General features: G+C 44.7%; 2 protein-coding genes across 3 annotated transcripts in view; both read right to left on the bottom strand.

Moving 5' to 3' along the window:
* The window catches only part of crtc3 (CREB regulated transcription coactivator 3), a 46447-nt gene extending 39605 nt beyond the window's left edge, over positions 1-6842 (bottom strand). Inside the window, exons 1-2 of one of the 2 annotated variants that reach the window (XM_080884381.1) lie at positions 5425-6842; positions 1075-1185 (exon numbers count right to left, since the gene is read on the bottom strand). In XM_080884381.1, coding sequence (XP_080740507.1) covers positions 1075-1185; positions 5425-5556 — 243 coding nt within the window. In that variant the 5' untranslated portion in view covers positions 5557-6842. The remainder of the gene's footprint in view (positions 1-1074; positions 1186-5424) is intronic. The other variant, XM_080884380.1, reaches the window with a different exon arrangement.
* A 1607-nt stretch (positions 6843-8449) lies between these two features.
* The window catches only part of iqgap1 (IQ motif containing GTPase activating protein 1), a 43058-nt gene continuing 24264 nt past the window's right edge, over positions 8450-27243 (bottom strand). Inside the window, exons 7-37 of the mRNA XM_080884379.1 lie at positions 27127-27240; positions 26448-26626; positions 26060-26147; positions 25815-25972; positions 25650-25734; positions 25415-25578; positions 24455-24615; positions 24225-24349; positions 23073-23236; positions 19692-19782; positions 19452-19619; positions 18655-18797; positions 18401-18571; positions 18221-18304; positions 18069-18140; positions 17713-17782; positions 17270-17634; positions 16865-17028; positions 16558-16782; positions 16264-16404; positions 16097-16181; positions 14935-15167; positions 14690-14822; positions 14440-14542; positions 12341-12476; positions 12160-12247; positions 11576-11785; positions 11331-11497; positions 10248-10370; positions 10028-10136; positions 8450-9934 (exon numbers count right to left, since the gene is read on the bottom strand). Coding sequence (XP_080740505.1) covers positions 9821-9934; positions 10028-10136; positions 10248-10370; positions 11331-11497; positions 11576-11785; positions 12160-12247; positions 12341-12476; positions 14440-14542; positions 14690-14822; positions 14935-15167; positions 16097-16181; positions 16264-16404; positions 16558-16782; positions 16865-17028; positions 17270-17634; positions 17713-17782; positions 18069-18140; positions 18221-18304; positions 18401-18571; positions 18655-18797; positions 19452-19619; positions 19692-19782; positions 23073-23236; positions 24225-24349; positions 24455-24615; positions 25415-25578; positions 25650-25734; positions 25815-25972; positions 26060-26147; positions 26448-26626; positions 27127-27240 — 4433 coding nt within the window. The 3' untranslated portion in view covers positions 8450-9820. The remainder of the gene's footprint in view (positions 9935-10027; positions 10137-10247; positions 10371-11330; positions 11498-11575; positions 11786-12159; positions 12248-12340; positions 12477-14439; positions 14543-14689; positions 14823-14934; positions 15168-16096; positions 16182-16263; positions 16405-16557; positions 16783-16864; positions 17029-17269; positions 17635-17712; positions 17783-18068; positions 18141-18220; positions 18305-18400; positions 18572-18654; positions 18798-19451; positions 19620-19691; positions 19783-23072; positions 23237-24224; positions 24350-24454; positions 24616-25414; positions 25579-25649; positions 25735-25814; positions 25973-26059; positions 26148-26447; positions 26627-27126; positions 27241-27243) is intronic.

The raw sequence follows: 27243 nt of genomic DNA, 5'->3' as shown, positions 1-27243 counted from the left end.
CACGTGATGGTAGTATTGTGGTGTTTGGGAAAAGTTGGGATTAAATGGGTTAATTCTGTCTGATTAAGAAAGCCTTGGCAAGTATTACATTAAGCACTCTGCACTCATTTAATTGAATTAGGGCTAACAAATGATCACAATCGAGTAAGAGCTAGAAGCCATTTAGTTTGAGTCCCAGTAGAGACGAATGCACTCGATCAGTGAGGGAGGCTTTATCCGTCAGTGAGGGGAAAGCTCCACCTCAAAAGGCCATTCTTTCAGCTAACAGGGACACCTTTACCTGGACTTTGTGTATCTTAGGACAGATACTCCTCAGAGAACTGATACATGTCCCAGTGTGACAGAAAAGCTCTGTTAGAACTGCAGCATTGATGTTTTATCCTGGTTTTTCTTCCAGTCTGCAGAAACTCGAGTGAATTATTTAATGCTCTCGAGAGCAGCTTGTTTGCACTTCTAAAGATCCAGCACACAGTTTTGCTGCTTTTGCAGTTGAGCCGCACATCAAAAGTGGGCATCAAACACAGCTGACCTTGAACAACCCCTCAATGAAAACGAGAGCTTACACATGATGGACTGCAATTTCAAGGAAAGCACACATCTTTTTCTTTTCTTTTAATAAGAAATCTTTTTTAGCTTAACTTCAAAACTTCAAACCGACTAAAACCTCCCGTGTTTCTGCACCAGTATGTCCTGAGGCCATGTTCAAACTGACATTAGCCCTGTGAGGCCTCCTTAATAGGTTTGAACAACAATGCTGCACTGATGCAGCTGCAGCGCTAATGCAGAGCTCCACCAAGACCAAACATACATATATAAAGAAAGACAGAAATAAGGCTCGTCTAGTGAAAGAGTTGAATTTGGCTCAACTTCACTGCAGCATAACTGCACAAGAATTGGCCCAAGTGCACAATGAGTATTTCTGTTAAACCTCTGGGCTTTTTTTCCACACAGATTTCATACAGACCTTATCAAGTCCATGATATTTCATTTTGCTTAAAGTCTTAGAGAGGTGTTATTACATTTTGAATGCAGTCTGTGTGGGTGCTGTATATTTTGATGGTGACGAGTTCCCACCTGAAATTCAGTGCTGGTGTTGCCGATTTGATTGACGTTGGGCAGAGAGCCTCCGTAGTACTGTGCCCTTGACTGAGACAAGCGAAGCTGCTGGATCTTCTGAAACTGGACCTACGACAAAAACAGAGTCACGTGTTGATCGTCTGGGCACGTAGAGAACAAGTTCTGAATGAGAAATGAATTTGAGCAACCGACCTTATATCATACTTCAAATTCTGCAATATCCTGCGGATGTCTAAAATGTCACTTGGGGCCCACTCCTGTTATACTGTCACTGCTCCTCAAATTGCATTTTTTTTCTTTGCATGTCTCATCAAATGGATTTATGGTTTTCAATCAGTTTGAAGCAATATCGTAGTGCAAGCAGCCACTCCAGATGCTTTAGCACAGCTGTGCTCTTATTATTTAATCTGATTTTACCATCTACATTTTGGAAGTGAACAGAGAGACAGGCGTAATGTATAAATGCATTAAAAACTGTCTGTCTGATTAAAAAGCAGCCATATCCACTGGACACTGGGGACACATTCTAGGAAATGGGCAGCTTGGCGTCCACATTAGCAGCCTACTGCAAAGACGCCACAATGATTACCTCGCAGAAAACAGAAGGCAGCTTGTTCTGCCAAGGTAAACAGGGCCGGCCCTTAGCTGTGATCGGGGATAGGCAAATCAGAGGGCCAACTTCCCTTAGAGTGCCGAAAGGACAAAATTTAAATTTCAAAGACTGGCCTTGTTTGATTGTATCGTGTTGTATAAGAGTTTACAAAGAGACTGAAGTTGGCAAGAAATTCGGGGCGAGCTAGGACCACTGGACTAAAAACCTTATCTTTTGGCACAAAATGTATCAGTTTCTGTGCAGTGTGGGCGAAAGACTGTTCTGATTCAGCACACACAGCACAGCAGACAGTGGTACGGTGTTTAGAGGTGCTGGTGGTCAGTAACCAATGGGTCTGTGATATACACGACAGAAAAGTTGGTAAACACAGGCTTCCTCAAGCCAACTCAGAAATTTTTACTGCCAACAACTGGTATTTAATGTCAGAGGGTTTCTAGCCTCAAATTTCAGTAACATTGATTATTAATGTAGGACACATGAAAAAAATATTGCCTCTCTTAGAGTGTCTGGGTCAGCCTTTATGTAACATCTACATATATTTATGTATGTGAAGGGTGCAGACTTAAGCCTCTTGGTGTACTCGCTACAATGCAGAGTTCTGCAGAGCTTCTCAGGGGTTGATAGTAAGACTTTATGGTTGGTGTAAATGCTGAAGCAGCTATTTCTAATTTCAGCTGTTTGCTTCAAGTGTGCCCTGTGGCCTGGCCACTGACTGGGCTTTTCTGTCTCAGAGGTCACTTACAGTTCACATCTTATGGCAAACTTAACTCAGTGTCGCCTCAAAACCACATCCTCTTTGACTAGCCATTCAGGACTCTCGCTCGCACAGAAAGAGCCCACTGTCAGTGGATGGAATGAGAATAATGTGAAAAGGCCTTTATATCATCCAAGGAGTTTTTATGACTTGGAATGCATAAGGTTTACAGTCACAGGAAAATGAATTTTCCAGGTTTATGTGTGGTCTGATATCATCCTAGTCACAAATCTAAACAATCTAGCAAATAATACACAAACACTGTACATTTAATGTCTTCAGTAACTAAGAAAACTTCCCATCTCAATTCTGACATAATTGCACCTGCAACGCATGCAGGTCTAAGGTAGCAAAGCACCTCCAAACCCTAATGCTTCACAGCTGGGATGGGGCTTTAGTGTTGGTGTGGAGAGCTGTTTAACCACTAAACAACAAGCGTGTCTTTTCTCAGACAGAGCAGCTACAACAGGAGCCATTACCAGCTCCTAATGTTAACGTTTGGCATCCGTCCGGAAATAACAGAAACGTTTTCATCTATTTTTTAATCATTTTCTCTTTATTTTTTGTAGCATCGCATGAGAATCAATCTGTCTTTGTTTGAGTTACAATTCAGAATTACGTTCTGATCATCTTTTCAGTCACTGAGCACAGTTCCTAGAGTACATGAGGTGGTCATGTCAGGGACGTGCAACAACATCTGCCAACAGCAGCCTTATTGACTTCGGTTGGCCTAAAGACAAATGTTGTGACATTGAAATAGTGTAATATCAGAACATCATTGTTATAGCAACACCATGACTTCCCTAGTGTGCATAACAAGGCAAGTCCTGGAATGTCTGAGAGCAAGAGCTGCTTGCCAGACTCTGACAACAACTTAAAAGAGCACTACTTAGCAACCTCCAACAAAGCACAGCACTTTGGAAAATAAAGGCCAAAATAACAAACATGTTTCACCATTTGCAACAAAAACAAAACAAAAAAACCCCACCAGACTACGAAGGAGGAAAAGATGCTACCAGCAGGTAATGTGCAACCCAAATGTAAACAAATGAATCAACCGAGCATGGCTGGAGCATCGGTTGTCATATGGAGCCATGGTTGCAGTCCATATGACAGGAAGCGCCAACGACAGATGGAAATTACTGACGTAGTTGCATAGTGGAGCTGTAAGCAACAGGTTAAAACACTCAAATGTTCAACGTGCCAGGCAGAAAATTGTTTCACTTTCAATGTTACTATGTGGCAAATACTGTGCAGGCTGCTGAAGAGTTACAAGGTTACTTTAGTTATTGTTATACTAACGTGTTACACAGTTATTTGATACTTTTACTTTAAATTTCCTGAGAAAACACGACCCAGACTGCTTATATTTTGACTTGTGCCATGTCACTGGATGTTTTGGATACTTTGCTTTGTCACTACTATTGCACTACAAACCTGCTGCTGCTCGCAACTTGTTAAACTAGAGTCACACGTTGAATTAGGTACTGTCATCAGTAACAGTTCACTGGAAAAGGCGGCACACTGAAAAAACACTAATGCAAGTAACAACATAATGGTTACAGCCGTGTACTTACTGAACTAAGTACAGTAATGTGTTACCGAGTTACTGAAAAATGTAATGTGACTACAGCAATGCGTTACTCTAATTGTTACATTGTAACCCAACACTGGTCATCACATGTTTACAAGTATACAAATGTGACAAGTGAAGAAAGTGAAGCGAAGCACTGACTGACACAAAGACTGAGACTATGTAACTAATGTGCCGACATCACGAGCCTCTTTAGTTCGCCCTAGTCGGATTTCTCTTTTCAAATTCGTATTACATGAGACAGTAAGCATCAGGTTGAACCTGTGAAAGCATTTTCAAGAAATACACTGACAACGTGTAAACTCTGCATTTCTGAACAGGAAACTCCTTCAGTGTTTATGAAGCCGGAGCATGTCCAGAAGGGGGCCTGGAAGGCCGGCTGCCAACGCCATCAGCATATGGTAGTGTTACTCTTACAACGCCAGCGCCAACGAGCGAGAGCACAGTCTGGGGGAAAAAAGTACTCGTGTACTTTTACTTCACTGGTACTTTAAGTACTTCTATGTCTCTACTTCTGCTCCACTATAATATAGATTAATATATTGTACTTATATTGTAAAGCTTAGTTATGTCTTATTTTGCATGTTTAAAAATATAACTCTAATGAATGATGCTATATAAATACAGATAAAAGTCATTAAGTAAGGAGTCAAACTCATCTGATACACAAATGCATAAATACTTATGAGACAAAATCATTATGTATATGATTCTGCATAATGAGTGCTTTTACTTTAGTTACTTTATTCTTGTGCTCAAACTTTTATACGGTTGTGTTAGATATGTTTTTAATAAAATATTATATTAAAATTAACAATATATAAGAAAATAAAGTAGGTTTATGACTTTAGTAAAAAGTAAGTCTAAAAAGAGAATGTTTCATATAACGGCATCACGGGGTTACACAGAAGCTGGAAAACTGTGCCCATGTTTTCTGTGCCTAATGTGTACACTTTATTTATTTGTGCTAAAAAAAACCCAAAAACTTCCTGTGCCCCCTCCCCGTGCTATCCCATTCAAGAAAAATCCTGTACACGCCCATGACAAACAGGACGGCTTTTAAGCGGTTGGTGCAAATATTAAGGAGCCAATTTCTCCATTCCTGTCTCACCGCCGACTGCAGTTTAAAAAGGCTGTACGTCAATCGCTGCACCCAAAGTCGCAAGTTGCTTAATATTTGGCTCTTGAGTAGAATTACATAAGCCGAGTATCGACGGGTGTGATTTACGGCTGCTCAAGAGAAACGAGAAGTACTGGTTGAATACCAGAAATCTCCGCCGGCAGATGAAGCCTGACAGCTCCGGTGTGAATGAGGTATATGACCACATCCGCGTAGAAGACAAGAGAGCAATAAATGTCAACAAGCTGAAAGTGAAGCGCATTTACCCTTGAGACATTGAGGTCCGTCATCAGCTGTTCAAAGGCCCGCGTCTCCTCTGCTTGCTTCTGGTTGTGCAGCGCTATCTTTTCGCTGAACTTCCTGGGGTTCGAGCCACCTGTGCCTGGGGAGCTGGACATGGTGCGGGCCGCAGTTCAACAACTTCAGCTACTTGTTTTGAGTGGAAGACTGTGCTGGTGGGGTCTTATTTTGCAAAGTCTCTCAGCAAGCGTTGTAGCAAACCCATGAGAATTTTAAGAGCACACCTCGCGTTATCGGTTAAACTAAAGTCACTTCAGACGTAGCTCGGCTGGCTGCACTGTCTCAATGCTTTTACAAGGCAACAGGCAAGCTAACGCGGCTAGGCTAACACTCAAAGCTCCCTTTAATAAAAGTTGTTTAAGTGTGACTAAAAAGCGGACAAAATAAAAACTTTGCAAAGTATATATTTACTCTGACTTTCTAGGCAAACTGCGAGGCGACAATGGGTTAAAGTTAAGCTGTAACTTCACGCTGACACTCTTCCAGCGAACCACTTGTTTGAATCTAACGTTAACATGGCGTTAGCTGTCACTGCTAACATAGCGTTGGAAGTGAACGGAGAGCAACAGCGACAGCTAGTCGGCTAAGCTACTGTCAGTGCCATTTTAATTCCGACAAATGCACTTTATCTGCTTGTCGACATCTACCCGCTGTCGGTATCTTTTAGAGGAAACTTCCACCTAAATATTTACAGCTGCGGTCAGAGAAAGTTGATAGCCTCGTTAGCTAAATCTCTCCACTCCCGCTAGTAAAGCTGACCCGCAGTTGGCCAAAGGTTTACTCGCCGAATTGTATTTCAACAAGTTTCCGCTCGTTTTGCATAGACTTAGCTGTAGTTCCACTTTGTTTCCAACCAAACCGGGGAAAGCAGCCGCTGAATATTGGCAAGTGACGTAAGGATCACAATCCACAGTTTGACACTTTAGCTGATATGACAGCGCTTCGGAGTCGACTCTAGTGTTAATCCATGGACAGCATAGAGACCGCAGACAAACTCCAGCCGAGCGACTCCGTGAAGATAAAACAAACAGCGCCGACAGGGAAGAAAAAAAACGGTGGTTTCCCCGTCGCCGAAAAAATGTCTCTCGGAAAAAATGTTTTTAGCTTATTCGTCCTTGGTTGAGGGAGCGAGTAACAGCAACTCAGATCGGCTGGCTTGTTATCCTCATACTACTGCGAGAAAAACATTACCTCGTCAAAGGCGGTGTGTACCTGTGGTATCCACAAGGGGGCGACAAAGTCACCACGCCCTTACCTTACGCAGCCGCAAGAAAAAGTAAAAACAAAACATGGAACATCACTGGCTATAGCTATAGATCAAGAAAACTACTTCTGTGCTTACAAGATTTTCTTAAATGCGCTATTTAGATATGCAAGTATTGCATTTATCAAATTAATTTTCATGTTTCTATGAAATAGAATAATAAAACGCTGTGTTTCTTGGAATAAGCTATGTACAAATCGTGCTCTGAAATACACATGAAAAACACCCTTAAAATGTACATCGTGCATGAATGTACCATAAACATGAGTACACTGTGCTCTACAATTCACCTATTAGAAATCCAGATTTTGCACATATCATGATGGAAAGTAAAAGAATTCAGGAGCTGGACTGTCCTGTTGTTCTGTTGGAACAAAAGGTTGTGTAAATCAGAATCTTAATGATATGTGAACAATCCAATCAGTCAAACAGGAAACAAAGTTTGGTGTGTGTCTCAGGTTTATGCAGGGCACCCAGTTTTCAAACACACAGAAACATCTGTGCAGGAAAACTCCACACTGCTGTCGAGCCTGCAGACACTGAGAATACTCAGCATTTAGCTACAATACATCAAATTACTGAAAACTGCGGGTATGACACAGTAGTATGACACATTTACAAATCCATTTCCAAAAAAGTTGGAATACTGTGTATAACAGGTAAATAAAAACAGAATGCATGTTGTGCATATCTTGTGCACAATAGCATTACTCCATAGACTTCTGGGCAGAGAGACCAGCTGCTGAAATGTTGGGAAAGGACACAGCAGTCCTGGTTCGTCTTTGTCATGTCTTTCGTTTCACGATGCGTCAAATGTTTTCTGCTGATGGAAGCTTTGGAATGCAGGCGAGCAAGTTTAGCACCTGGACTTTGCCATTGTGACGCCACGCTGTTGTAATAGATGCAGTATGTGAGCTCCAAATCCTGCCTTTACCTTTCAGCACTCGTGTGGAAACACTAATGTAGTGCAGAGAAGCAGAAGGTCCCTCTCCTCTTTATCCCAGAGGATGCAGCATCCTTGTATTCCAAAACAAATTTCACATTTTCTATTTGTCTGGCCACAGAACAGTTTTCCACTTTTCCTCGGTCCATGTTAAGACAGCAGTGTTTCCGGTTCACGTATGGCTTTGTCTGCGCATCGCAGGGCTTGAACCTGCATCAATAGACGACACCGTGATGTCTGGAAGTGTCCCTGACAGAATCACATCGGTTTTTACTGAAGTGCCGCCTGAGGGCTCAGAAATCCTTGCACAGAGAATTCTTCAGCTTCCTAGAATATGTAGATATTATTACATAGCACAGATGATGAGATCATCAAAGTCTTTGCAATTCTACAGTGAGGAAGAGCGATCTGCAGTGCTGAACCTCTGCCTCTCCAAGATGCTCCTTTTATACTCAGTCTGTTACTTTTCCAGGGCTTTGTTGAGGCATGTCGCTGCTGCCGTAGTCAGAATGGACTGAACGTTTTCTGAAAGTGTTACATTTTCTGTTTAATGTTTTCTTTTTAATTGTCAATCAAATCTAGATTTGAAAATCACCATTTTATTAACATTTTGCGCAACATCCAAACTTTATGGGAAGCGGGTTGTAATTTCACTACACATTCCTTCTGGTTGTGTGTGTAGTGGAGGTGGGTTTACAGGTGGTTGTAACATAAAATGGAAATGCTCATTTGGGAAAACGCCTTCTCTTCCTGCACGAAAACTGTAAGATTAGGAAAAAGGCAGCGCATTGGTAGAGCTTTATTCTGAAACTGGAACAAGCACATTTCATCAAATGAAGAACAAATAATGAAGCGAGCACAAGGTGGCCACCTCCGATCAAAGTGAGTCTGCGTGAGAAGCAAAATCGATTTCACCAAGTCTGCACAGATTTTCAGCCTGGCTGAAACAATCGCTTCAAGGACCACTCAAACGCCACGACGTGACAGCGCAGAGTGACATCTAGTGGGCCCACAAGGTGCTGTAACACTGCACGCACACTGGAGCTCGTTGGGTGATGGTGCAACCATCAGCTCCAGCAGACTGAAAACATATAAAATATAAATAATGGCGACCAGGTATTTTCAACGCTAGAAGCATTCTCAGTATTTAACATCTGCTCAGCTTACAAGTCCAAATCCCATCTTGTTTTACAATTCATCAGGCATCATGTTGTGCTTACCCATTTTATAACGTAACAAATCGTTCTACAAGATAAAAAGAAAAATAATGATTTCCAGTAAGTTATCTGAGAAAGCCAGCAAAGCGGCACGTCTGCCCAGTTTCGTGTGATTCCACGTTTCGCTTGCTTCTCTTGCGGGAGCCAGAAGCACAAATGCACGGCAGGTCAGTTCTGAGAAGCAGCAGGGCTGCAGTCACGGCCAGCTCAGTCCACTCAAAACCACTGACCCGTCTGTAGACAGGAAAGGCCTCAGAGCCAGATCAGCACCAGTGCAGCCTGGACTTCAGAGGTAACATCACACTCCTGCAGCTCAGTGTTAGAATTGGACATTTTGGTGACTGATGTCACAGTAAAGCCAGGAGAAGATGATCAGAGAGAGAGACGGCTGCAGCGCTTTCACCATAAACACACGATCAAAGATAAGGAGCCCATCGTTTTCTTTTCTCTCAGTTTTTCCTGGACAAAGTGCCGTGTACTACAACCCTGCTGAAAAGTGCGCATGCACATCGATGATGTTCATCGGGCTTTTCTCAGTCAGGTGAGCGGATGAACTAACAGCTGAAAAAGACGTAAAACTCTCTTTACATAAAAAAAAATACACTTTTTTCTTTTTAGATCTAAGCCCATGCACAACATATTCAGAGTATTTAGAGCAAAAACAGAAATTACAAATCTTAAACCTCTGACCGAGCCTCAATGAGAGATGAGGCACTAGGAAAAAACTTGGGTAATGGAGGTTTTGCATTAAGAATAAAGGATACTACATATCCATGTAATAAAACATAATGCATAAACTTGTATAGGCACAGTGGAGACGTGCTGGAGGAAACGTGTAGGTAAGACAGCATGGTTCTGGTCAGGGCTTTAAAGCAACCCTCAGAGGGGGGGTTGTGGTTTCAGTGTCTCTAGCCCTTTTTTCTCCTCTTTTTTTTCTTCTATTTCCCATAAAATTTCTTGTTGAGCAGGAAAATGAGCAGGTTGACGTTAATGGTGGCCCTGTCGAAGAGCTTCATCACTGCCACGCCTTCATACTGCAGCTGGAGCAGATCCTGTGAAACAAAAACCCAAAGAGCTCAAACAAAATACGTCGCTGGTCAAGCTACTACGAGAAGAGCCAACGAAGCTGAGAAAGGCAACGCTACCTGATATTCTAACTGTAACGTCTCCAAGTGGACGCCCATGAACTTGGCCTTCACGTCAAACACTCCGACCGTCTCCGATGGGGAAATCTCAAAAATGGCATTCTTGAACCTGCGATGAGAAAAGAGTAGAAGACGGCTGTTTAAAGCAGAGGAACGGCAGACTTCTAACCTTGGGCTGTTCATGAAGCTAACTGTATACGTGATCAGCTGCACAACTCACTGGTTGGGCTGCAGGTCCTCTATGGAGATCAGCACGCCCTTTTCGTGCAGGCGGGCGGCTGTGTATTTCTGAGAAACCTGTTTGCTCTTCTTAGCCTTGTTGTCGCCTGGTTTCTTTGACAACCTGAGAAGAAAGACACACAAGTGTACAATAAAAGCAGCTCTCAGCACAGACTTCAAGGCTCACTATTGTATTCTAGGCTGTGACATGCAGACTTTAAAAACACTGAAGCCAATGCTGCACGGTCACCATGCAGCAGACGACGCATCGCAAGTCGCCAACGTGCATTTAAATGGAGGAAAAGAACAAAGATTTATGCTGTATGTAACAACAGCAATTTCATCACATTCACAGAGTTCAAACAGCCAAAAGACGAACAAAAAGACAGCTTCGTGATTTAAATTTGACCGAGCAGCCCACGCCACTGCCTGTGTTTCTGTTATGGGCGGATACGAGCCTCAAACATCAGCTTGTGCTAACGAACGCTCACACTGAGCTGAGGATGAGAACAAGCCTGAAGGTTGCCCATCAGGTCAAGTGCATGTTCAGTTTCTGTTTCTTTGTCCCCCCCAGGTCTGCCGAGGGAAGACATGTGGCACAATCAAGAGGTCTTTCTGCCACACCAACAGTGAGAGAAGATGCCGGGCAGGCCAAGAACATCTTTGATCCCCCAGGAAAAGATTATGAAGCTCAACCTGCCTCGAACCTTCAGAGGCAACGATGGTCCATTAAAAAAATCTGGCAGCTATAAAACACTCAGTGATTAGAGATTAAAACCCAAAAACAAGGAGTCCAAGGACCAGTGTGAGAGACTGGCTCCTATTTTTGGTTTTGACACAAATCAGACGTGAGCTGTAAGCTCGTCTGCGGAGGGAAAGGATACAGGATGTGACATTTTCAGGTCACGTCTGAAGCCCATTTACGCTGGACGTTTGAGTGCGGTATGTTTCAGATGTGGTACTGAGGTTTGCACTGACAAACGCACAACTTTACCAACATGTAGGTGACAAACTTCGCCGTATCCCCAGCAGCAGTGCAGCTCATGACAGCAGTAACAACCAGCAGACAGTGGAGGTCACTCACTTGCCCTTGCTGGCCAGGTTGTCCATGCAGGTCTTGATGTACTGATTGTAGGAGTCGATCTGCACGTTGTAAAAGTTGCTCTTTGAATTCAGGGCGGCGTTGGTCTGCTGAAGCTTCACCAGCTCGGCTTTCCTCCGCTGCCGATACCGTCTCTGATTCCTGATGTCCTGCAGACATTGAAACGACAACCCGTGAGGCAGCCTCTCTCTTATTTGTCCATTGAAGGGACGAGCAGTTTATTTTACCTTGGCGATGTCATTGATGAGGTCCTGATAGCGGTTCTCTGGGTGGACCTTCCCCAGCTCTGCCAGCCTCTGCAGGTTACTCTTGATCTTGTCCTTCTTGCCCTGCAGCGTCAGGCTGTCGTCCACCACCGGTTTGACCTGCTTCATCTTCTCAGGCGTGTTGGCATCTCTGATTGCTCTCCTCTGCATGGCCCGCTGGTACTCTGCCTCCTGCACATTATGTTCAGAGTCTTTAAAACTGTCATTAACAGAAGTGGCAGCAGTAATACTGTTACACTAGTAGTTGTAGTGAGTTTTTAATTTCCCATAAACTTCACTCCTTTTGATTGAAAGAGGATGTTACCAAATATGTGGCTATTGCAGTTTTGTGTTAGTAATTCACCAACTACAGGACAAAGAGTCATGTGTAAAAGTCAGTTCCTGTTTTGGGTCGTAAGGCAGCTCAGTAGTTTTCCGCTCAGATACAACATGCTGAGTAGACATGTCTCAGGACCATCTGCTGAGATGTTGACTTGGTTACAGTCATCACCCATCCAGATTACTGAGACCTGGTGCAGAAACACACAACGTCATGCACTCCCCACCTGCTCTGGGCTGGCTGTTGAGTCCAGGATCTCGGTCAGAGTCTCCCCAGGCTGGAACCGGATCACATCCACAATGAGCCTCTTGGTGCTGGAGAGAGAAACACAAAGACAGAGATGTGAGAAGTCAAAGAGATCCGACAAACAGCAAGCTGCTGACTTGGACTCTGCGGTCTGAACTCACTTTAGCAGGAGCGTCTTTGCGTCCATCTCAGCGTTGGCCTCACCGGGGACATCGAATTTATTCGTGAGAGTGAGCGACACTTCGGTTTTGCCCATCAGCTCTTTGTTGGGGTCGTCAGCGGGGAGAGGATTTTCACCTGAGTGCAACAGAAAACAAGGCATCGTAAACTACTGACGAGTTCCTGACCCGTGACCTGCAGAGTGGAGGCAGGGTTTAGACAGCCACCGTTTCAGACAGACCTGTTGTTTTCACACAAACGTTCCCTGCCAGCATATTTTAGGCCAGAGGAAGTCCAAAAGCCAGGATATGAAAACCAAAATGAAAACCACAGAACATTGGAGGAAAATGTTCTGTGGTTACGTTTTACGGTGCAGCCACGCTCAGCAACACATTTGAAGTCATTTAGGGATCGATTCCACTCTACCAACATTTAAGGTCCTGTAAACTGAAACATTTAGTTGGCCTTGAAAGCTTGACCCAGACAGACGCTTCCTCTTAGTCACAAATATGTTTCACAGGGTTTTGCAACCCAGGGGTTTCTTATAGATTTGAAATGATTTGGAAGTTTTCAGCCGTTTCTTGGATGTTTTATATTTCTACAAATGTCTTTAAATTTCTTTCCATGAAGCACTCTCTAAACCTAAGTGCTACAACCTTATAGCTAACCTCACATACTCGTTCTTGTGATTGCACCCTCCCTGTGATCGTCCTTTGAAGATCAATCAGCCTGTCTGCTTTGCCACCCAGAGTGTGAATGCACACCTCACACTAACACACTATAGCTAGTTAATGTGAGCATATGCAATTCATGTTAAATAATAAAAACATACCATAGGTGTACCTATTGTACAGAGGCATATGGTGTGTTTGGCATCAAGCTTACAGCCCACGATAAGAATGAGCAAACATTAATGAACCTTAGTCTGTAAAAACAAGTTTTTTTGTTGTTCATTTAAATATTTGCTATTCACCAGTTATATACATTATATTATGTTATATTATATTATATTATATATATATTAGGGGTGCAACGATACACAAAATTCACGGTTCGATATTTTTTTGATACAAAAAAAATGTTCATGCCTTTTTAATTTGTCATTTATTAAAATTATAAATATATATTTTAACTCAAATGTACAGTTTTTAAATTTAATGTTGCTGAAACAACAAAGGGATAAAATAATAAATCTGATCGAGAAATCACTCATCTTTGGAAAAGAGAGTTTATTACAGAGAAATGGCTCTTTCCAATATAAAAGCTATACTATACGCTTCTTCTGGGCTATATTCTCAGCAGCATATTAAACATATCAGGTCCCCATAAGGAGAATCATGTGCTAACGGCTGTCTAAATGACTCGGGTAAAGTTTGTAGCATGCTTGTTGTTTTTGTCTTTGCACTAGGATGATGTCGGCGTAAATGTGCAGTCATATTCGTTGTGTTCCCACTAGTGCTGTCAGCGTTAATCTCGTTGAAATGACGTTAACGCCATAACGTGGCAAATCTCCGTTAACGAGCTACCGCCGATCGCCCCGTGCGTGGGGCTGGACGGCGTCAACACGTTAACAAGCAAACTGCGCTAACGCAGTAGTTCCCACCCATGTAATTGAGCATTGCGTGGCACATCCAACATACTGTTTTACTTTAGTCCATGACGCGCTTACCTTCAGGGTCATACGTCACATGAAAACCAAAATAGTTCCAAACGCCAGATCTGAATGAGGGTGGGGCAGGTTCAATTTGCCATGTTGCAAGGAGAGCTTAACTTCTGTCTCGCTAGCTTGCGCTGCGCTCAGTGGATCTGCACTCGAGAGTGCAGCCTAGGCGGAGTAGTCGAATGCAGATCCACTGAGCGCTCAACACAGACAGCATCGTCAGAAGAAAAGTTGATCAAATAAATTAAAAATGTTGTATTGTTCGATACATATGCGTACCGAACCGAAAGCACTGTATCGAACGGTTCAATATCGATACGAGTATAGTTGCACCCCTAATATACATATATAGCAGTTTGCCACTTCCAGTGGTTTTGTTCATTTTGTTTTGTCTTATTACTGTTAATTCCTAAATATTACAAAAAAAACGACAAAGCTCACCAATGAGGGACTCCACAGTGGGAACCTCGCCTAGGTCCTCAAGCAGCTCATGGATGGGGTCATTGTGCTCTGGGGCGATGGCATCCTGATGGTCCAGCAGCAGCTAAGGATACAAGTTCAAGTACAAGTACCCGATCAGTGTTCGTACTGTACAGGCAAAACTTTTCAAGACCACCTTAAAGCGAGCGCTTTGGCACCTCAGTCTCAGTCAGTGAGAGATAAATGGATGAATGAGGTGAGTCAAACTCACTGTGTGAGTGTTAATAATCTCTCCGATGGAGATGTAGATGACAGGTTTGGTGACTGTGACCAAGTCTGAGTATTGATCCACGTTGAACTTGTCTTCGAGCGATGGGACGTCGCACGCTGCCAGAAAGAAGCGCCTGTGACAGAAGACAGGAGGAGAATGTCACGGGGAACAGAAACGGTAACAAAGTAACAGTTTTGGTTGTTATTTAGCTGTTCTACGTGCACACATTCATAATCGTATCAGACCTGAACTTCTGGTAGGAGGTGCTAAGGTATTCGTTGATGGGATTGAGGTGGGCGTTATCTCCCAGAAACATCTTGTTGGACGCAGCGTGCTGCAGCATCTTGGCCACAGAGCCCAGGTTCCGTCGCTGCTCGGTGGTCAGCTGACCACCAGCAGACATCTCGATGATGTCAAAGGCATCGGGAGCCACGATGGCCGGGTTCATGTAGCGGTAATACAAAAGGTTGCCCACAATCTGAAAGTTTCAAAGTAAACTTAATGATCACCACCAGAAAAATCAGCAGCATTTCAAAGCTTTGTCTCTATTATGAAGAAAACTATTAGACAAAGAAAGTTTGGGATCTAAAACCTCAGACTGGAAAACACTAACTGAGCAACAACAGGTATCAACAGGTATGACTTCATCGGATTTAATGTTAATTATATAGAAAGGAGGCCTTAACCCAAGACTGTATATGCTGTTATGGTTGGAACCCCTCTACTTTAGGATCATTAGTCATGAGGGTAATGAACAGACTCCCAGGATAAGTGCTAGTGTGTCATGCAGAAGAGCGCTTAAAAGTGTAAGGAACAAGTGGAGCAGTAAGAGAAGGAGAGCCAGAAGAGTGGCATGGCTCACCTTTGCGTCAGCAGTCGGCCGTAACATGGAAAGGAAGGATGGAGCTGGTTGGTGAGGCGGGGAGAGAAGAGCAACAGCAGAGTACGGAGGGGAAAAAAAGGAAAGAGTGTGAAACAAACAGTGAAAGTAGAGCGAAGCAAATGATTGATGAAGAAGGCTGGAGAAGAGAGGCTTATGAAAGATCCAGGTCAAAGGTCAGAGTGTGAAAGAGTGAGCTGTATGCAGAGTGCTTTCTGTGTAGCATGGTTGAACATGTAATGCTCTTAGGGCCACACATCTCTGTGTCAGTAGCACTGTCAGTTTTACACAGGCACAGTCGGCACAGGCACAGACATGCCGATGTTCTTGAACACGACTAAAGTAGTCTGCATGATTCACACTTCAAAATAACACCTTCTGGGTGTTAGCATAGTGCTAACATGCTTCGTCCTGTCTGAAACACAACATTTAAGCTGCTCCTCCCACCGTGTGAGATAAACTTCTCCTGATTGGCTGCCCCTCATGGATAAACAAGAGCATTAAGCTTGCAAATGACTGATGCAAACCTTGAGCAGCTCATCCTCCGTAGCATCTGGGAACTTCTCATGCAGAGTGTCCTTCAGCACTTTGGAGATGAACCGCATCCCGTATCTGAAATAAAACACACAGATGCTGTGACACAAGCCAGAGGTGGGCACTGAAGAAAAAAAAAGCGATGTTGGGAGCAACGTACGGAATCTTTTCCACAGAGACGATTATGGCAGACAGGAATTTGTCAGTGATTGTCTTCATGTTCTTGATGGAGGCTTCCAGTCTGGTTCTCACCTCCTCGTGGCTCATGGCCTGCTCCGGAGTGACGTCATAAGGCAGCTTACTGTAAACAACAGTATGAGGGAGGATACATAGAATAAGGTTAATGTACCTATATGTGCAAGGTAGTGTTCTTTAAAATCTTGTTATTGTGCCGCTCCAGGTGGTGTCTCTGAGTTTTCGGAGAACAAGATGCTGGAGGACACCTCCACCTCACCTGGCCTCTCCAGTCTGAGACTCCATCTGGTTCACCCAGCCCTTGTAGATGTCCACTGGGTCGGTCTTGATGTTTAGCGTTTTGTCATCCATGATCTCCTTGACAACTGGCGCCAGGATCTGCCGCAGTGCATTCTGCCCCCGTGCACCTCTGTGGAAGCTCACTACCATCTTGATTACGGTAGGATTTCCAGTGACGATCTCCTTCATTTGGTCCACTTTTGACCTGCACACAGTTGTTGATGACAAGTCTTTTATTGAATTTAAGACATTTCTTTGTGAATTAGAAAGGTCATCGGGCTTCTCACTTGATCTCCTCCTGCAGGGCGGTCTTGAAGAGCTTGAGTAGCAGGTACTCCTCTCTCTGGTTTGATGCATAGTTATACAGAGTGAAGATTACAGAGTCCATGAACTTGGTGGATTTATTCTGTGGCATCTGGAAGATCAGCTTGGCGAGATACGTGGGGTTGGTCTGAAAGGACGCAGAAAATTTAACAACCTTACAGTATGTATCCACGGTAACACGCTGTGAGGATACTGTGATGCTCAGTGCTTTGTATCTTTACAGGAAAAATGTCAGATCTGTTTACATTACTCTCATTCATCTAAAGAAGCGACTCTGAGAAGTCAAACTGGTGGAAACTTCTCCTCCCTCTGTGCATCAGTGTCCTGTAGCAAAGACAACAAAGTGCAGCGATGTCCTGGGTTCTTACCTGTAACAGGTAGAAGAGGTACTGGTAGGCTTCCAGTTTAAGCCGCTTTTCCTTGCTTAGAGCCTTCAGGCCTCCCTTCTGCTTGGTCATCATCATCATGTCCGACAGCTGGCCCTTGTTCTTCTTGGTCAGCTTTTTACTGTGGGACACCACCTCCTGCAACGTGATCTTGTTCTTCACCAGCAGGCCGATCTTGATGTCCATCAGGTTCAGGTCGTTCTCCAGCTGCTGGTTGGAACGGATGTTGGTGACCACCTCCTCACGGAGCCGCATCAGTTCCAACTCCTCCTGGAAGTCCTGGTCGCTGTGGTCCAGCAGGTGGACGAACTTCCTCACCACCCCCATCGGAGGATTGTCAGCGCTGACTGGAGACAAATAAGGAACATGTCAGGTGGCCCCCCTAAATCGTGAAAAGTTGGTTTGACAGCCCAGGTCCTGCTTACTCAAAGTCTTGTAGTCGTCCCTGGCCTTGTTGGCTCTGATGAAAGCCTGAATCTTCACCACATCATTGATCTGTAAGTGACAACCGCTTGATCAAAGGTGCTCATTACAAACAGCTCCAAAGGGACCCGCAGAGGGTCACATGTGTCAAAGTGCTAAATGAGCCACCGCCTGGAACGCCACAGGAGCCAGAGGAAATGTCAGAGGAGATTTATATCCCGGTAAAAAAGCTTTCATTAAATAACAAGTAATTTGTTTACGTCAATGTAAATTGTGGCAGAGGATGAACAATGACTTCTCTCGAGCGTCCCGCGGCAGCTCATTTGAAACGACAGAGGCTGAAACAAATAATACTAACGTGATCTTCAAAGTACTTCAGACGATCCTTATACTTCTTACGAGCTTGATGCATCCGAACCATGGACTGGATCTGAGAGAGATAAAAGGAATGTGTTAGTTTCACACGTATTTAATCACACGCAGACGAATGGATCCGCACACTAAGCTTACCTTGACGGCCTCAGCAGTGTGGTCTTTCAGGTACTCCTTACGGTCTTTGAACGCCTTCCTCTGTTTGCAGCCTTTCCAGTGAGCCTGAGAACGAGTGAGACCAAAAATGATGACTTCTTCCATCAGGCTCATCTTTCCATCTACACACAAACGTGATGGCAGTAAACATGGCTATATCACCTGTATACAGGTAACAGCAGGGTCTTGGGATTTCAGGAACTCCATCCTCTCCTTTTGGCCTTTTCGGACCAGATAGCCACGGCAGCGGGCTTGTAACTTGGTTATTAGAGTTTCATTGGCCAGCCACAGCTGCTCTCGATTGTAGGCCGTGGTTACCCCAGAGACCACGCCCTGACAGGCAGAAGAAAATAAAGAGTTAAAAGGTGTGTTAAACAGCCGGGAACCCGCAGAGCTTCCCTGGGAGAGACGCCGACCTGGATGTCCTCCTTGTTGAGCTGAGTGTTGTTCTGAATGAAGTTCTCTGGCTCCACCCAGGTGCCCTCCTTGGTTTGCAGGTTGTAGTAGTAGTTGTGTCCTCCCTTGACCCAGTGTTTCACCCACTCACTGCCATTATCACCTAGACACAGGATGGACGGAAGCAAGATAAAAGCAAGTTTCCTCTCGTAGTTGTGCTGTGAAGTGTAGTAATGTGCTAGCACTTTATTTATTAGCCCTAACACATTTCTTATGGCAGCCTGAGCCTTCAACTGTATGCATTTTACATGAAGGCCAACAGGTTTGTGTTTTTTGCGAGCATAAAGCAGACACTAAAGTCACTTCTTTTGGTTTTTGTGTTTCCTTGCAAAAATTCAATTGCCTGACTGGAACAAACCATTTCTACATGGTTCTGACACAGACAGAAAGAGTCGTGAGTTCATGAAAAGCCACACGAAATGCTCGTGCAGAAAGCTGCAGGTCCTCTAACAGTCACTTGAGCCCGAAGTCGATGTTCCCCTTTTAATAGATATTTAATAGATATTAAGGGCACTGATAAAGTAATACCCACCTCCCCATCAGTAATTCTATCACTATATTTGTGTCTTAGAAATAATCAGCAGGTAAGTCTGTGCACCTGTGCAGCTGATGGCTTTGTACTCCACCCTCCTAACGCTAAGACCTCACTATGCACATCGCGGTGTCTCCATCGTTTATATACAGTCTGTGTTACTTATTTCAAGTGTTGCGAGTTTCATCAAAACGCCACATCACTAATCCGTCTCAGGCTCCTCACCTTCCTTCTTTTTCTCCTGTTTGATCTTGGCCAGGTCGTCCTGATAGGTCTGCGCACACTCGGACGTGACGCCATACAGTCCTGCTCCAGGACCACGCAGAGCGGCCAACGTCTGAGCTGCATCTCCGCTGTCCACCGCCTCGTTAACAGCCTGGATGGCCTGAGAGACTGCAGATAGATAGGCTTTAGTTCTCTCTAGACTACTGAAGACAAGTGTGGCATAAATGTACGTATTCTTACACTGCAAAGCCTCTTTTGTGTCCTGGTTGGCTTTCAGAATGGCATCCTGGATCTCATCCAGCCACAGCACAGCAGAAGGATCCTGTGTCTCCTGGATGAACACATGAAAATATGTTTTGAGACAAACACAGCAAATCCAATCATAAACACGCCACTTTGAGCTCCCGTCACCTCTCTCTGAGCTGCTCACAACATAAGGATGAAGAGTGCTAACAGCAGGAAGTGCATGCTTGGATCTGAGATGATGACCATATTAGGGACATCCCCGATCTATGACATGACAAAGAGCCAAGAATACAAAAAAAGCCTGAGCTTTTGGCTCACAGGGATTTATTCTACATATTATTACAGATGAAGCTCCCATCCCGCTGCCTCAGATCTTCATCTTCTCTTTCTCTCTCTGTTCCCTCTGCTCGTCTGATCACAATGGGAGGGAGGGCCTTTAGCTGCTCTGCCCCTCGACTTTGGAATTCCCTACCCCCGGACCTCAGAAATATTAGTTCATTCTCTCTTTTTAAGTCCACCCTTAAAACTCATCTGTTTAAAATTGCCTATTCTTAAATTTCTGTATGTTTTAACTTTTATCTTCTATTTTTATCATTGTGTATATTTCCAGTCTTTATCTGTTGTACAGTGTCCTTGGGTGCTTTGAAAGGCGCTATTTAAATAAAATGTATTATTATTATTATTATTATATGCTGACCTGATTATATGAAATATTCTAATCCAGCATACATGACAAAAAATAAAGTACACTACGGCCCCTTTGTAGGTTTTGCTCAACCAGAAAAGAATTGCCTTCATATATCAGCATGTTGAGAGTTAAATGAGACACAAAAATGGTTAAATATTGCATTTAAAAGATACATTTTCAGAAAAACAGATTATTTTCACAACAGCTGAACAGCAGATTTTGTAGAGATGCTTTGTTAATCCCAGAAAGCCGCTGTCATTTATCTGTGATATTTTTATCTTATGTAACTCCTGCCGTGCATATTTTTACTTTATGGAACATTTGCATAGTGCAATCATTCACAGCTGTAGCCCAGCATGCCATTTGTTCACCATACAAACCACTCCAAGACCTCGACTTCTACAATGTTATGAGATGCAGTGGCAAACAGCAGCATCCAGATGGCGCTCTCTGCCTCTGTATAAAGAGTGCAGGAGCTGGCTGCTGCTTGTTCCCGCTGCTTTTCAGAGCCTGGTGAGAGCAGGCAGCTCATTTGGCAACAACACCCCCACCTCCTTGGTGCGCCCCGCCTCTTCACATTTAGTGCCACGCATTAACAGGAGGTGTGAAAGAAGAGGGCGGATAAAATCTGGTCCCGCATCTTGTGCAGCACGCACATGTGTGGAGTCGAACCAGCCCCGTCGTTATAGTAAATAAAGTCGTAGCTGGGATGGTGCCGATGACTGTTTGTGTGTTTGCATTTTGGCGCTGTAACTGGTGATTGCAGGCGATGAGTCACTGCAGTTAGCAGGAGGTGCTAGACAGGGTGTGGTGGCAGAGTGGGCAGCGGGTGGAGGAGGAGGACTTGGGTGAAAGCTTTATGAAGTTTGTCACACAATACAAGCCCACTGTGGAAAGGGAGGAAGTGAAAGCTGGGGGGTGGTGGGGGGGAGGCCATAATTCATCCATCTAGACTTTTCTTCTATACTTAGAAAACATGAATCTCTCTCGTGAGAAACACACACATGCAGAACTACAGTACAGTCTGCACACTGTAAACACTGCAGCTACAATCACATGAAGAGGATGAGGAGAGAATATTTAGCTTGTTAGTCAGTGGAGTCTGGGCAGGACTTCCTGCTGTTTATCTAGGCACAGCCCTCTGCCCACAACAGACGCCAGCTTCTGCCCAAATATCTTCTCACTAACTGTTCTGCAGAGTTAAAGGAGCGACACTAAGAAGCTAGTCGCAAACTCAACATCCAGCAAAAAACAAAGCAAGCCCTGACCTCACGTTACTTGGAAACAGCCACCTTACATTCCCACTATTCCCTGCCCCTTGGAGACATCAGCGGCGGGGAAATACCTCATTGACTTCGACCCTTTGAAACCCAACAGGAAGCTTTAACCGCTTCCTGTCTTCAGCTCGTTACTTCAATCAGCCGCACTCGCCCGCTGACACGACGAGCACGGTCAGAGTGCCCGCGGGTCTGTAATGCAGCGGTCAACTTTCTGCCCTTTTATGGAAGCAAACGACTGAGACTGGCTTGTTATTTCCTATGCCTGTGAAATCAGCAGGAAAATAGCTGGCTGCTTTTCCCATCCAGGTTTTTTTCCTCCCCAGCTTCTCTTTTTCTGGTGACTGTACTCAAAGTGAGTTCCCATATGATGTTTTTACAGATTTTAGATGAACCTGATGATGTTGACTTTGAAAACAATGTGGGCAGTGACTTGATAAGAACATTTCCCTTATCAGTGTTTATGCTGGAGCAAAAACAGACTACTTTCTAAAAGCAATGCACCGAGTCCACGCTCGAGAAATCTGGAGGGGACCTTTGGTCAGTGCGGACTTCCTTTGTGCACGGCAGTAAAGCTCTAACCAGCTCCTGCAGCTGAGCTTCAGCTTCAACAGGAAAACAGCACAAGTGTTCTGTGACATCATATGCAAACTGACTGCCTCACCACAAGCGCGCACAAACACACAAGAACCTCCACAGACTCATCATCCATCCAGTAACGATAACACAGGCAAATGAGTCAAAGAGAGCACGGGTGCCTCTCCATCAATGATCAACCAAAGAGGAGCAACAGAAACGACGTGTCAGGCCTCAGGAAAGAGTGAGAGCAAGGAGACGAGCGCACACGTCCCACACAGACGTGTGACAGGAAGTAAGGGGGGATGGTACACATGACATCAGCGTCCACTCGAATCAAGCACCGCTCCGAGGACAGAGTCACATGAACGACACCTGGTGAGCTTCTTGTGCACCCCCCCCCCCCCCACACACACACACACACTAAATCATGCAATATTTGCAACAGCTGTGTTTTAGTGACACAGTACGATGTGTGAACAATCAAACACTCCTCGCATAGCCCAGGATCATTAGTCGACCCAAGAGTAGCAAGTCCATCCCATCTGAATAAGACTCAACATTGCACTAAGTTCATATAAACAAGTCAGTAAGTTGATTAAAGTCTTCTACATGCGTCGCATGTCACGTCAAAGAAAACCAAAACCAAGCTGTAACTGTCTAAGCTGCAGTTAAAACTGTAGCCTGTTTGCATAATGTTCACAGGAATACACACAAAAAGCAAATAGAGGCTGAGTGACGCAGTAATTGCCATCCACAGCCCATGCTTAGCAGATGCAGCCGAACACGTTATTCAGTTTTGCGCAGCAGAAATCAGGAACATGAGGTCCTTACATGAGCCTTCTCCCTGCGGGCCTCCAGCAGTTTGTCATGGTAGTGCTGAGCAATCGACGGGTCCACGTCTGTGAGCTTGGCTGACGGGCTCTGCAGCATGGACAGCGTCTTCGTAGGATCTCCCTCATCCAGGGCTTCATTGATCAACCCAATGGCAGCAATTCCTACAAATGCAGAAGCAGACACACACAGAAAGTGTTGGGCTGTCTGTAAACGTGTGATTCTGATAGGACGACAACGGAAAAGCACCTTTTTGTTAAATACTGCCACATCTTGAATGATAATTCAAGATGTGGCAGTATTTAACAAAAAGGTGCACTATAACTAAACTAAAGCTAAGGAATATAACTAATAAAGGTGCTGAAATGTTCTTAAACTTGAACATATCATACAACAAATAAGAAAACATTTTATGGATCAGAGCTTAGATCATTCTGTTCTATTCATGGGTATGTTTGTGTTTTACCCAGAAACTCTGTTCATTTGTTTGTGGACTGGTGTCTCGAGTCCATAGCCATCTATTTTTTTATAACTACGGGGAGGGAGCAGAAGTGATGACACGGGGTGAGAGACGCGAGCGCCAAGTTTCCAGCTCGCTCTACCTGACCTGGCTCTATATGTTGTATTGTTACCATGGATGGGAAATTGGAACAAAGCTTTTCATGTTTATGTAGCATTTATGTAGCTGCAGCATTTTAACCAGCGAGTTTATGGGGCGTGGCTGCGTTTGTTAGACTGCCATTTGAGGAAGTACAATAATTGGCAGTTCAGTGGAGCCATCCACGGTGATGTTGGTTTAAAAACTTTATATCAAAGTGTCAAACCGATGATCTAGCAGCGCCACGCGTTTATGTTTGCTGCACGAGCACGTCTGAGACCGTGGCACTAAATCACACTTTTAATTAGGAAGACTGTCATCAATGACAGAAACTCCTTAAAACAGAAGGATGTTCAGCATTTTTTGGATGGCATCAGGAACATCATCTCAAACTTTGCTGAAATATCGTGGCTCCATGGTGTGGTGGTTTGATCCTGGGAGGACACACGAGATCAGCAAACACACCGATCTACCAGGTGAGACACCTGTGAACAAGCGAGCAGCCACAAGTTTCTGACAAAGACGTGAATGGATGCGATCGTGTGGCCTCTTACGTTCATGCTCCTCCTGCACAGCCAGGTTGACCTGGTCGATGCAGGCCTGAATGTCGTTCCAGGTCAGATAGTCGGACCCTTCCTCTCTGGCTGCTGCTTTGAGACGCATCAGTTCATCCATGTATCTGAGGAGCACAGGGGTAAAGAGTTTGCACGTCTGCTTTTGTTCACGCAGAAACACTCAAGACTTGACAAAGGACGTGTTGATGACGCCAGGCGTAGGCGCTCACCTCTGAGCGTACTCATCCTCAACATTGCTGAGTCCAGTTACGGTGCTGGACAGTTGTTTCCAGAGAGCCCCTCGGTCTCCGACGTCCAGCGCCTCGTTCATTAGCACCACCGATGACAGCATCTCCACGGCAACGAGCAGCTCGGGGTGGGTAAGGTTACCCTGCGGGACAGAAACATAAAGCGCTTCATATGTAAAACTACCATTATTGCTACTAAAATAATCAACTACACTGTTTACTCGGTCATGAAGGAGGTCGTAAGATACACACCGCTTCCAGTCCAGTATATAATAAATATACACCAAGCATGGCTCCATGCTCGGGTAGGAAATGGGAATTCAAACATGGAGCATGGAAAACAGGACCAAAGTATTCCATGTGGAAATAAATAAAATCTTTCTTAGTTACAGAAACTGGTACGGTGAGTTTGATACGACAACACTGCACCTGCACATTTTATGCTTGCTAACCAGGCTTGCTAGCATTAGCTAATAGGTTAGTGGTTGACGCTCTCACACAATGAGGTCACGATTGGCGCCAAAGGAGACACGGCAACGACAAGTTCACAACCCAATGGCTGCCATCACGGTGAGCACATGCTGTGCTACAAAAGACGGATTCTGATGTCTGTCGTGGAAAACACACGAAAAAACTTTTTGGGGGAAAAAAAAAAAAAAAGTATATTCTCACATAGATGAGAACTTGGGTTAGGAGTACTTCCTACCTCGGTCTGTGCAGACTTTAGTGTCCTTTCTGTTTTGTGTACGTCTCAGTGAAAAATAAAATAAACTGTGCTATCATCAGAGCAGGCTGGATCCCAATAGAGCACCTGTTGTGATATAAACTGGAAGACTGTCAGCTGCTGCTGTAATTGGCATTAAAGCCACACGAACACGTTTCTCTGCTGAGAACTGTGTCAGTGAGCGTTCACATTATTCACTGAGCTTTGGGTCCAGGTACCTCTTGGCTCTGCTGCTGCAGGCTGGCTAGCTCTCTCTGGTAGAGGTCTGCAGCGCTCGGGTAGACCTCAGGCAGCTGTGCGTCAGGGTTCATGAGCTCCTCCACCGTCTTTTCTGGCACACCTTCTCTGATTGCATTATTGATCCGTTCCACTGCTTTCAGCACTGCACAGAGACAGGAACCGAGTTACAAACGCATAGATAACTTTTTTATAACACAGTTGTTACAGTCGTACTCTTTAGGTAGCTCTCTGCTATCCCGTTGGCCACGTCCACGCCGCTCTGCAGCTCGTCCTTAGTCAGGGCTTCTCCTGGAGACGTCTAAGAAGGAGAAACCAGGTTAATGTGGAAAGAGGGACGCAGGCTTGCTACAGTGGTGGCTGTTAGACTGTTGACCCCACCTGCTCTTTGTTCTCTCGGTCACCCTGCAGCTGTTTCAGGTACCAGGCTTTGTTCTGGGGCTGCAGGTTCTGAATGCCCATGGCCTTCAGCGCCTCATACAACTTATCCTCATCTCCACTCAGCAAGGCCTGTTCAGCTTCACTCAAAGCATTGTTCACTGTTGGAGAGAGGTCGGCATTTCCACGAGTGCACCACAGAATCCAGTAAATACCACAGAGTGTGTGTGTGTGCTGATGTAGCTTACCGTTGACCTTATTGACATTGCCTTGGATTTCTGCCTGGGTAAGAAGCTCATCGTAGATGTCCCTCTCTGCCTCGGCGTTCTCCATTTGCTGTGAGAGCAGAGCAGCACGTTACACGTTTGCACTGCATGATACTAGAATAAGATGTTTGTGCGCTTAAAGGGATGTTTGGGCCATGCATTCAAAGTGCATCAGTATGGCAGTGCTTCGTTTTAGCCATTCTCAGCACATCGCAGACTAATGCCAACATTTTCTTCCATCTTCAGGCTGAACCTTCAATTATTTTCTAATCAAAAAGCAGACGCGACTGCTATGAGCTCCCTTCATCTTTAATTATAAAATAATGTGCCTCAGGCTGCTATGAAAGCAGTGGACGGTAAATCCAGTTACCCGCTTGCGTGAGTTGGCCACCTTCTTCCCTTTGGCCTGGTACAACGTGTCGTGGTACTGCTGAGCACAGCTGGGATCCAGTTTGACCAGCATGGCGTTGGGGTTTTGCATAGCGGCCAGCGTGCCCTCTGGTACGCCCTGGTCAATGGCCTCATTTATGGCAATCACAGCAGCGTGCACTGAGGAGGAGAAGCAGTCACACCGTTTACTTTGTTAGTTTTTGTGGAAAAACTTTGAAACGTGGGATTGTAACATCGCTGCCTTACCAGGCTGTTAAAATTGTGTCCTTTGAGCCACAGCTGACTAAATGAAGTCACTTTTCAACTGGTGTTATATACGACACAGTAAAGACGTCACTCATCAACAGATCTTTATCGATCACGTCTCCATTTAAGAAATCATTTATTGGAAGAATTCACAAACGTGACGTGTTTGTTTCTGATTGTCTGTGGCTGTAGAGATGCCGTCTGACGCAGTGATGTCAGGTTGGCTTTGGACTGGACTGAAGTAAACAAAGGCAGGCCGACGGTTTCTTACTTAATCAACAATCAAACGTCCTAAATTCCTGAGTTGGAATAATCCTGAGACGGATGGGAAGAAATGCATCCGTTTCATTAAAGCATTTATTAGAAGCTCTGAGAGCCCGCCCCCTCCCAGCGACACCCGAGCCCCTGCTTACATGCCGCTTCATCCACTGAGAGCTCATTGGCCAGGATCCCACCAATCTTGCTGAAGGCGGGCATCTGGATTCCATACTTTTCCAGCTCGCTCTTCATGTTGTTGATCTCCTCCTCTG

This window comes from Rhamphochromis sp. 'chilingali' (assembly GCF_963969265.1).
Source record: "Rhamphochromis sp. 'chilingali' genome assembly, chromosome: 6".
In the NCBI taxonomy this organism is placed as follows: domain Eukaryota; kingdom Metazoa; phylum Chordata; class Actinopteri; order Cichliformes; family Cichlidae; genus Rhamphochromis; species Rhamphochromis sp. 'chilingali'.
The sequence above is the reverse complement of the archived record's forward strand: the minus strand, read 5'-3'. Positions and strand labels throughout refer to the sequence as shown.